Source organism: Formica exsecta, unplaced genomic scaffold, assembly GCF_003651465.1.
Source record: "Formica exsecta isolate Colony F162 unplaced genomic scaffold, ASM365146v1 scaffold15, whole genome shotgun sequence".
NCBI classification, from domain to species: Eukaryota; Metazoa; Arthropoda; class Insecta; order Hymenoptera; family Formicidae; genus Formica; species Formica exsecta.
In genome coordinates this window covers 1,263,618-1,275,686 of record NW_021848825.1, presented here as the reverse complement: position 1 = coordinate 1,275,686, position 12,069 = coordinate 1,263,618, and the positions used below count along the sequence as shown (strand labels likewise).

The 12,069-nt window shown below is 36.4% G+C and overlaps 1 protein-coding gene and 1 long non-coding RNA gene across 2 annotated transcripts in view; one reads left to right on the top strand and one right to left on the bottom strand.

Annotated features, from left to right (window-relative positions):
* Window positions 1–12,069, top strand: part of LOC115232787 — a 111,741-nt gene that overhangs the window by 13,882 nt on the left and 85,790 nt on the right. The gene's annotated exons all lie outside the window — the stretch shown is intronic.
* LOC115232785 (putative E3 ubiquitin-protein ligase UNKL) overlaps window positions 231–12,069 on the bottom strand; it is a 34,591-nt gene continuing 22,752 nt past the window's right edge. Inside the window, exon 2 of the mRNA XM_029802888.1 lies at window positions 231–2,318. Within this exon, the coding sequence (XP_029658748.1) occupies window positions 1,137–2,318 (1,182 nt within the window). The 3' untranslated portion in view covers window positions 231–1,136. The remainder of the gene's footprint in view (window positions 2,319–12,069) is intronic.

Sequence of the window (12,069 nt, the reverse complement as noted above, 5' to 3'; positions counted from 1 at the left end):
TTTATAATAGTAAATATTTCTATATGCAATATATAGTTACCACATTTTTTATTATTATATTTTAGTATTATAGAGTTATCACATTTTTTGTTGGGGAAAAAGGACAATACATACGAAATAGACCGGCATCACCATAGCTCTGTCGTTCACGCCGAAGTGAGTCTCTCTCTCTCTCCTCGTCGCGATCACGGGTGCAATAAACACAATCGTTAAATATATAACATGCTCGCCGGAGTGCTCACTCTCGCCTCTCCTTTCACTCTCGAGACAACTTTCCCCACCCTTCCTCCTACGGAGAAGAAACTCGAAGAAACGTAACTGTACGTGCTATTTGGATATTGCAACATTTCACCTGCCCCGGTGCGTATGACGCCGTGATGCTCGAGGCTCAAAAATCCGATGGAGGAAGGCGATGGACCGTGGGCAATGAGTTCGTGGGGACCGGAAGGCGTAATAAAGATTCACCAAGTGAGATCAATGAACAACTTGCTCGTAGGAAAGTCACACTTCGGAATAAATTTGCGCTCGGTATCATCGTTTCGCCCTCTGATCCTTTCACACATTCCCCTTATTCCACTTTTATACCTTCCTCCAAGCACTTTAGTCTCGGGCCTAGCGAGTTGAGACTTCCGGGCTGATCTCACTTTTCTGCTAAACTCACGCCTAACGATAAAATATGAAAAAGAAAAAGAAGAAGAAAAAGAAAAAGGAATAAGATGACAAATATATCAATAATAATATAATAATAATATAATATATGTAGTAATATAGTAATATATTACAATAGAGTAATGATACGATATATATGATTATGGTGGTAATAATATATAAAAAAGGAGGAAAAAAGAGACAAGGGTTTTCAAAGGTAAAAAAGAAACCTGACGTATGCCTAAAAAGACGCATCATCTTTCGAGAAAGTTAGATGATATGAATAAAGAAAATCGCATCGCGCGAACAGCGATACTTCATATATAAAAAAAAAAACGAAAGAAAACGTTTTCCTCCGACAGAATCCACTGCGGGGAAGTTATCCTCGCTCAAATCCCGAGTCACAATCCCCCTGAAGCCCTTTTCCTCTTCGGAATGCGAAACTGATCGAAAGTTTCGCCTCCCTCACGGTTCGCGCAGCAATCGCTCTAAATCTTGAGATTATCAAAATCACCCAGGGTGCTGCTGATCCTATTAAACACCGGCAATCTAGACTCCGTATTAGGTGACAACGGGGAGGGTGTTCTAGGCGTTACCTCATCGGAGGCGAGAGGACTGCACACACCGTTATTGCGCGGACTTGGACTTTGTCTTGAACAGGCGAGTAGACTGAAATCTTGACCAAAACTGAACGGCGTTGTCGGCAGATTCGTGCATGACGCCGCTTGCTGACTACAGTCGTCGCTGAAGAAACTCGCCATGGAGTTCGTCGGCGACTGACTGAGGCTAGACGACGGGGACACCGAATCGGCGGAGCTGCCGAGAGAGAACGTCGGGCTGAGATTGAGCGGCTTCGGTTTCGTCGCGCCGATCACCGACTTGACGGCATTCACCTGATGATGATGATGATGATGATGCACCGCGTGATGATGATTCGTAGCCAGGCTCAGCGATGACGTTCGCAGCAATGGCGGCTGATTGTAGCCATTCGCGTTGGCGGCGCTACCTAAGCTCAACGAGTTAGTTCGCATAAGGTTCGACGTGGTGGCCGCTGCCGCGGCCGCAACGGCCACGTGGGACGACGCAGCGAGATGCTCCAACAGGCTGACATTGACGTTATTGTTGACAGTGGTACCATTGTTGTTGGCGATGGTGGCACCGTTGCCGGTCGCGGTCGCTGCCGCAGCAGCGGCTGCCGCGCTCATCAACGGGTTCAGACCGATTATGTTCGGTTGTGTCGAGCCTAGTTGGGCACTCACCTGCTGATTATGTATGCGCGCCTCCTCGAAATTGTGTATAAAGTGACAGCGCGGCCCGTACGGGCAGAAGCCGATTGTGTGGAAAGTGCGGCACAGCTCGGTCTTGTACTTGGGATGGCGCGCGAGATTGCGCAGCTCTCCGTAGCCGTGTGCAAACTGGCACTTGTCGCCGTACTTACACGAGCCGCTTTCCTCGTACGGCCGGCAGAGCTCTGTCTTGTAGCGCGACGTCGGCTCGCTCACGCTGCGATCCAATTTCCGGTGTTGCTCGATCAACGTGGTCACCAAGGAAGTATAGCTGCGCTTCAGTGGCGCGTGTCCGTTGGTGACATTATTGACGGCGACGCCGCCGTTCGCGGTACCCGACGTCGAAGACGACGGTGATTCTTTTGCCTTGGCCGAGGCTGCGTTCTGCAAGCAAAAAGAATGGGTTTGATTAAACTATTATTCCGAAATTATAGTCATTCGTGTGTGGGAATAATGTACGTTATCGTGAATGAGAAGAGGAGATGTCGTGCGAGTAATTTGACGCTTAAAATGGCGGATGATAATCGAGACTCTTGGCAATTCCGCAACGTCATCGTTGCGACAAGATAGCGTGTCATGCAAGTCAGCGGCGGATTATCGCCGCTGGCACTGTCGTTCGTTTCAATGGGAATTTGAACAATGCGCCGTTTGCTAGAAAACGGAAGGCAGCCGTTGCGACAGTCACTTATGCAAGTGGCTGTTACAGATAAAGTTTGGGAAGATTCGAAAGTGTGTGTGCTAAGATTTCTATTTAATGATATCTAACTTCAACGCGCTTTAACGCGACTTTCACTCTATTTTTGAAGAAATCTCTTAAATTGCAATACGTAATAACATTACAATAAGATTGCATGATTAAATTTGGTCAAAGGTGATATCTACTTATATAAAAAATTTGGAAATCACGGTAAATGATAATTGCTATTATTAGAAATACATGTACATGTATATATGTATGCATGCATATATGTATTTATCTGTGTATGTATGTATGTGTAGAATCGATAAGAATTGACCATTATCACAATTGAAACATCAAAAAGTCTTTAGCAAATGAGAACATAGTTCAATGCACGAAAATGGGTTCATAGCTCACAAACAACATGCGTATTAAAAAATCTCAGCAAAAGAAAAACGAAAAAAAAAAAAAAAAACAAGAAAAGATCCTAAAACTACTCGCTATCAACTCTATTCTACAGTCCATTTATGAAAATTGTCAGCAACGAAACCTTTTGTTTCAGTCAGTGCATGGTGTTTAAAACACATAGTCGTATGCGTTTCACGATAACCCTGTACTGAAACGTTGTCGCGTTATGCGAACATAAAAATTTGCGAAAACAGGAAATGTTATCACGAATTAACGACGCCGAATTATCAGGCTAGTTCATCCATGCTAAACGTTTCCCGGGATCAAAACGAGAGCGATGGCGATAAATGTATTCTCGATCTAGAAACATAATTTTACGACAATTTTGGCGGGCGGCATCGTTTGCAGTGCGTTAATCGATTTTACTCGGCTCCATCGCGCTCTCTCATGCACTCCCTCTCTCCCTCCCTCACGCTCTCTCTCGCTCTTTCACTCGCCGGAGTGCGCTCACTCTCGCCTCTCCTTTCACTCTCGAGACAACTTTCCCCACCCTTCCTCCTACGGAGAAGAAACTCGAAGAAACGTAACTGTACGTGCTATTTGGATATTGCAACATTTCACCTGCCCCGGTGCGTATGACGCCGTGATGCTCGAGGCTCAAAAATCCGATGGAGGAAGGCGATGGACTTTTTTATAATAGTAAATATTTCTATATGCAATATATAGTTACCACATTTTTTATTATTATATTTTAGTATTATAGAGTTATCACATTTTTTGTTGGGGAAAAAGGACAATACATACGAAATAGACCGGCATCACCATAGCTCTGTCGTTCACGCCGAAGTGAGTCTCTCTCTCTCTCCTCGTCGCGATCACGGGTGCAATAAACACAATCGTTAAATATATAACATATACATATATACGTAAAAAAAAATGAAAGGCAGAAGTCTACGAGTCTCGCGACGAGAAAGAAACGCTTTCCTCAATTTGAAAAGAGGAGAAACGCTCGTCGGGAACCGAATATAGGTGTTCCGGACGATTCAATCGCACGAAGTATATCTTCTCTTTTTCAATATATATGTGTATAATGCGTGTGTGTATCATATATACGTGTTTGTGTATTCTATAAAACATGTTTCTCTACTCTACTTATTTTTTCGTACATACATATACATTTGCTGTCCGAACATAGTTCAATGCACGAAAATGGGTTCATAGCTCACAAACAACATGCGTATTAAAAAATCTCAGCAATATGAGTCGATAATCAAATCCTTATCTCTCATCGCTCAACGTATAGTCGATAGATAACAGAAAATAAATAAAACCAGATAAAATCGTAGTGTATCTCAAGTGATACTTCAACTGCGATTGTAACAATTTGTTGCAATTAAATTTAAAAAATTAACCCTTTCTATATTTGATTCAGATCTTTCCTTCGGCAGTGTAAACATTTTGTCTAATTACTTCAGTAATATGAGAATAAATTAATAATCATATATTTCAGATCTAAAGAATGATAGTCAAATAGAGAGAGAAAAAGAGAATAAACAGATATGTTAAGATTATTTTTAAAAGTTATTTTGGACAGAAATCCAATTTTTTTTAAATAATTTTTTTATTGGGTCTGTTCGATCCACGATATTTGGATTGTATAACCGTTCCCAAAAAGTCGACTTTCTGTCCAGTACGACAAATCCAAAATTTTTAACTCTCGCAGAGTTAAAAAATCCATAGTTTTAAAAGTATCTCTGTATAATCACACTCTCTCTCTCTCTCTCTCTCCATTTTTTAATTATTTTTTAATATTTCTGGAAAAATAAGGAAGATCCCGTTTACCGATGTTCATAAAACTAGTCCCTATAATCCCTTCACAACTTTCTAATCTAACGGTTCTTTGCCGTTAAGTTAAAGTGGTCAGATATAGTGGATTTAAAAGATATAGTGTACAGATTGTGTATATGTATGATAGTGAAATAACACTTTAAAAATAGCTCTGCTCATTCTTGGATCGAAATATAGCAATTGACAATTATCATTTTGATACACCTTGATAAAAATTCTTCTCACGTTTATTAGATTTCCTTTATGATATATTAACGTTTTCCTTACGTAATATGTATAATAGAGATTATTACACAGAGAAAAACATGAGGATATAAGAGAGGTCTAAACTTATCCTAAATTAAATTATTTTATAAGCATCTTGTAAAAAAGTCTTAATAAGATATTTGATATGCGAGATTAATCTCTTTCGAAAAAAAATTATCATAAATTATGTGGAGATTTATACGGCTTTTTTATTTTAGATAAAATGCACACATTTAGAATAAAGAATTAAATTTTCAAATTAATTTAAAATTAAGTGAATAGAATAACTAAACGTTAAAACGATAAAATATTTATATTATTCGCGTGTGTGGAAAATTTCAGAATATTATTATATGACTCTCAACAACATGAGTTTTTATATGCTAATGATCTTTTTTAACGTTTATGCAATGTTGTAAACTGATGGCATGATAAGTCACGCAAAATATGAGAATACAATCATCAACCAAAGAAAACTTGGACGACACGTGATGCGTACAAAAAACTAGCAATAACTAATCAATCAAATAAATTGACGAGGAAAGCCGACATCAAAGAGCTTCATGATTCATAAATTTTTTAAGTTTGCAAAAAAAAAGGATCTATTAAAATACATATCCGCATAGGAATACAATTTTTGCATCTGTTAATAGATGTCATTAATTACAGAAAAGCTACATAATATCTGTCACGCCTCATTTTGTAGTGCAATAATTATTACCGTAATAATACATGTTTCAGAACGTAAATCTGTCTAGATGTTGTCGTGCAGATAACGGGCATAAATCAACTGAGCTTTTAATCTTCGTATATCGCGTCGTGAAGATTGATAGGCGTGACTGGTTATCGAAATTTTATTACATATAGGGGAGCTCTGAGGACCCTGAGGATCAATGACTTTGATAATAATAATTATCTCTTCAGTTATACTTTAATATAGAAGATAATATAAAAATGGGACATTTTAAGAGATAGCGCAGAAAAATCGAATAAGCAGTAGCAAAGTGCTCGTAAACTTGTAATATGGTTTTATTATCAAAATTTTATATTAATTATAAAATTGATTATAGATGTTTCACGTAAGACGATTTAATTGCGTAGTCTCTTCTATGTTGATTACGAGATTAGGATTTTTCGCAATTTTCTTAAAATCAAAAAACGCGTTGTAGTATAAAAAATATTTATATACGAAAGATATTGTATGTGTTATATAAACAATTATCTCAATATATATATATATATATATATGTATATAATAAATACTATTAGAATATTATTGATATATTATCAATCTGAATTTATGGGTTTCTTATTATTTTGCCTTGATTTTACAATACATAACTACAACGGAATGATTTATTAGCGTTCCCATAAACATCTCGTTTTAACAAATATCGCGACAAGCTATACAACGAGTATATCTGACGTTGATGCCGCTATTTCAGAACCTCTTTCTGTGTTGTTGAAGACGACAAGCCCGTTGCAATTAATCATTGATCGTGCATTTAATGACATTCGCAAAAAGAAAAAAAAAAGAAAACAGAAAATCTAGCATTTTTCCAAGCGTGAGATCGCACGCAGGAGAATTCACAAGAGTCTGGAAATTTCCATCAGCACGTGCGCGCATACGTGCCGGAGCGATCTTGTTTGTTTCATGTGTCTGTATGCGAGTGCCAACATACACATATCCGCAAACTCCTCGTAATTATTCCCGCGTAGCCTCCGCATGTTGAAGAGTGTGTTTATCGTAAGCGCACGATCGGTAATCGTTCGCACGCATGCACGCACACACGCATATACGCGAGCATGTATACAATATTCGCGCGCATTTTATCGCTCACGTGTGTGAGTGATTACATATGCATAAATCTTCGCACCACATACGCTGATAATATATCGTGTATCTAATCGTGCAGATTCGTACTCTCCGAAAGAATATTATATATTTTCGACACTCATCGTAACGTTTTGTTTTATTAAAAAATTAGGACGAGGAAAGAAAAAGAAGAGAAAATAAATTGGTCGTTTTAAAAATAAATTTCGCCTTTAGCACATATACTTTTGGCAGTGTATATTTTACAACATCATGATGAGCAGAAAAGGCAGCTTATATTGGTAATAGAAAAAATAAATTGATTAAGTTTTCCTTGTAGATGTTGCGATCCTGCGAAGTCGACGACGTATGATTGCACAACAAGCGTATCCATAATATCTCGTTGATGAATTATTATAATAGAATTAGCTCGATTCATTCTTACATCTAGTAATTAGACCTAACTATTTCGATTCTCTCTACCATGTGTTAATACTTAATCCGTTATACATGGAACACGCGTGTACTCCCTCAGAGTTTGTTGGACGTCTGCCACTTTTAAATGAATAATGTGATTTATGATGAAATACAAGCCCTCTACGCCAGTAATAATTCACCTTCTTTCCCGCAATGTAATCTCTCGTTCTTAAACATTGTTGGCGGCGACGTTAAAGAATTAATCTTTCTCGTTGTATATTCCTAATCAGCTTTTTCAATAACGCCCCCAAAAAAAAAAAAAAAAAAAACGTAAAGTAAACTATATTTTTATTTATTCAGAAATGAGCGATTCTACGAATTCAATTTCTATGCACATCGTAATGTATATGATGTTTCATTCATCCTTTTTGCCGGCGGAATGTGAAGCACCGATAAAAATGATGTCTATTTTTAAACACAAGGTTTAACAATGTAACATAAGTAGTGAGTTATTTAAACTTGAAATAAAGTTCCATGGACATGAAACAAAAAAATAAGAATATTGTAAGAAATGAGAAAGTTTAAAACTTCATAGCAGATACAATATTATATAAAAAAAATATATTTTCATTAAAAAAAATAATTCAAAAAAAAAAAAATTTCTCTTTTTTTTCTAAATGTTTTCTGATCTTTTCTGCATCTCTAAAGCTTTTGAAGAGTGCAATGCAAGATGGAATACTGTATATGTATTTATACCGATTCACATCTCGCGTAGTCTTAATATAATACATTTAATATTCCATTTATTCTTATCTATGTTCTTTAAACGTTGTTAATATGTATCGGATGATCAGCAGCGTGTATAATAGACGTGCGCGTTAATAGTTCCGCTTTATTTGCCCTCTTATACTCGCTTCGCGAACTTAATATGCACGTCGTACGCCGCGTTCCGCGTATCGAATATCGAACAATGACGATTATTTAACAGTTGCTGTTTGCAGATATCGATCCTAGCCAATGGCAATCACGGAGCAGCATTATTTGTGCGAAAGTGGCGTGATGCGCACGACATATGTATGATTCATAGATATCTGTATGTGTTCGTCAGGGCCAATAGAAAGATTATTTTTGAAATAACAAATGTGCCATTATCTTTACGGCAGTGGTTAATAGAATTTTTTTAACGGAGAAACAATGATTTTTATGTTTGATAAAATGATGAATAGAAACTGATAACGCATATGTCAGCAATATTTATGCAATTTAACAAACAATGAAAGATTATTACTGCTAAGGATTATGATTCCTTTATTTTGAAATAGTATAAGTTAAATTCTAAATACGAAGATAATTTTTATTTCGCTTAAAATTATCAATAAACATTTTTTATATCAAAATTTGAATTATGCAAATATCAAAAATAAAAAAACTCTTATATCACATAACGACCAACACCAATTCTAATAGCAAAGTTTTGTTTGTTCCAATATTCTCAAGTAGCGACATTCTTTGTACGTGAATAGTTAAAAAATAATTCATTTATTAAATAAAACATAAAAATTGCAACATTAAATACACATTTTTTTCGTAATTTAATTGAAAAAAATCGCATTTTTCCTTAATTAAAAATATTCATAATCAATAAGATGTATAAATGAGAATTATTTATATTATCTTTCATATAATGATTATAAAATAATATACGTAGTTGAAAATATTTTTATAATTGAAATGAATTATTACTCATACAATACACTCACACGCATTTATTGTTAGAGAGTCAGTCATGATACATCCGGATTTTTATTACTTCGTGCTATAGCTATGTGTAGCTCAATATCTATAGAGATGTCATAATTATAAGAATGTTGAAATCACGAGAGAGGCGTTAATGACAGTACGCGTCGAAATATGTAGTTTCTTCGCGTGGGAATGACACACGTGTCATTTCGAGAGATTTAAAAATGCTAATAGGTCAAAGGTAATTCTATCAATGAGGAGAAACTTGCTCGTTAACGTCTAACATTAATTCAGAACAATGTGAGCATCGCTTTATCGATTCCCAAGATATAATATAATTTATTCATGTCTGCAAGTTCCAAAAAGATGCAAAGATGGCTCACACGATGCTCTTTCACTTTACTCTAACGAAGATAAAAAAAAAGGCGTGTTACCTGAAGAGTTAGTAACATCGACATTCAAGATCGGTCGGCAGTGAAAGCAAGCTCAAAGATCAAAATGTTACAAATAATACCGATGATTTGTTTAAATCTCACGGTTGATGTTAATGCAATTTTTTTTCGAAATACGTTATGAAGAAATGAGAAAAACATACAAAGTATTCGAATAGAAATCAGTTTCTTTTATAAAATATTACATTTCGAAAGTTTAATACTTTCATATCTTATAGGAATTATAGAAGACTTTGAATACTTTTTATTTATAGATATTATCGATCCATTTTTTTCTTTTATGATATATGACAGCTTTTTGATTGATTTAAGTTCAAAATATATTTTATATATTTGTATTTATAGACAAAACAAAAATTACGAATTGAGAACTAATAGTTCAGAATTATAAAGTTATAATTTACACATATAAGTAAATTAAAATTTGTTATTTAATTATTTTAATTATACCTTTCACTCTTGGAAATAAAAATATGACTACACAAACACACACACAGTCATATCACGTGCATCCGCGTTAGAAGAAACCGAGCATGTATATGCGGGTTAAGAACGTGAATCTCGAAGGTTAAAGGTGAAAGTAACGCAAGGAACGATGAGGCATAAGAATTGAGAGAGACAGAGGCCAACCGAGAGAAGAACGAGCATGGCGCCGGCCGGTCGACCGACTGAATGGAACGGCGGTGCTTCGCGCATTGATCCTTACGTAATAAGAGCCTCTGCGACGAGTCGTGTCGCTTAATTATCGTAATTATCCGCCTGTTCAGCTTACGTTAGAAACGCCCCGACATTCGTGTTGAATTTTCTTGTCAATCGCTCGCTGCGATGTTTTTCGCTCTATAAAAGGTCTCGCGTTTTCATATAATCGACTGAAAAAAATATTTGTTTCCTCCTCGCATCTCACGATCTTGAGCTTCATCGATTTTTAACGCATTAGCGCAGTTTCACGTGGATTCGCAGTGATTTTTCCGAATGGATTTCGTCTTATTTCTCTCACATTTATATTCTTTTTCGACAGTGACTCAAAATAATAAATAGATTGCCCTTTCTGTCTCGCTCTCTTTCGTTCCGTCGACGTGCTCTACGTGTCTCTTCTTCCTCATGAACGAGCGAACAAAAGAAACACAAGAAAAGCAATGAACATTTTGCTTTCCGGCCCAGAAGAGCGTGTCGCCCCTCGAAACTCTCTCGCGCCTCTTTTTTGCTAGTTTCTTGAGCATGAGCGTGCGAAGCGAAAACAAGCCTTCAGTTACAAGAAAAGTATAAAGACTGCATGCAAATTTCAGGCCGGCAGCACTTTTGATATTACTTTTGAAATATATTTTAAAAGTCTCGTGGTTTCTCTGAATCACAGCTCGTAGAAGATAAAGATTAAAAAAGAATGACTGTATGATTTCAATGTCAAGCTATTTATAGCTTTTGTGTTGAACAAAATTAGAGAACTTGATGTCGACAATTAAACGCAAGTTTTACCTACTACTCTTCTGGTGTTCAGACGTTGATTTTGCGACACACAATGGCGGCTTTCGAAAAACATCGTGATTTGTACTCGCCAATAATAAAAGCGCGACTTTCCAGTCTACTTCCTTCGTGAACCTTGTGCGGTGCACGCGTATGAGACTAACCGATCGGAGTACGACTGCAGAATGAGTAAAAGAATAATATGAATCAGACTCGAGAGCCACGAGAGTCGTAAAGAAACGGCACACACGGAAACCGGAATGCGCTGCGGCTGCAACAATGCAACTTCGCACACCTCGCGCGCAATTATGCCGCGCGCGAGCGTGTCGTATGCACAATAGCGAAAAGTGAAAGTACGTGTATATATGTATATAGTGTGAACTTTAATTTCTTTTTTCCCCGCGGACGGGGAAAACGCTTCTAGGATCGAAGGCGAGGTGAAAGACACGGGAAAATGATTAGGAAACCCGAGAAATGCCGATTAAATCGTATTTGTAATTTTTATCCAGATAATTAAAATATATACGTACGTTATATATTTATATATACGACGTCGAATGCACATAACTATATATAGCACCATGTGAAAAAATCACGCAGAGATTGCGCCGGCGAATTATCCATGATGACAATGAAGATTAGAGAATCGCAATTATCTCGCGCGCTCAATTATCGCTATAATAAAACGGTGAAAGAGAGAGTATTTAATGAGCGGATGTTTTCGCCGAAAGCGAGAGTGATTCACGTTCGATTGGTCATTTCATGATAAGGCTTCTCTGAATATAACTCTGTTTATTCCTAGCAACTATATTACTTATATTTCTTTTTACATTAATTTATTCGATAATAGTACACTTATATAAATATTTAGAATACTAAATTAAGTTATATACAATAGTTATGTCGAAAGACAAAGTATTTTGTAAATTACAATAGATATATAAAAAACTCTTCTTAGAATTTTTATAAATAAAAAGAGATTTATATTTTTATTCATAAATAAATACAAACAAAGAAATAAATATTTATATCATAGAAATTTTTATATCGATATATATTTTTATATTAAAA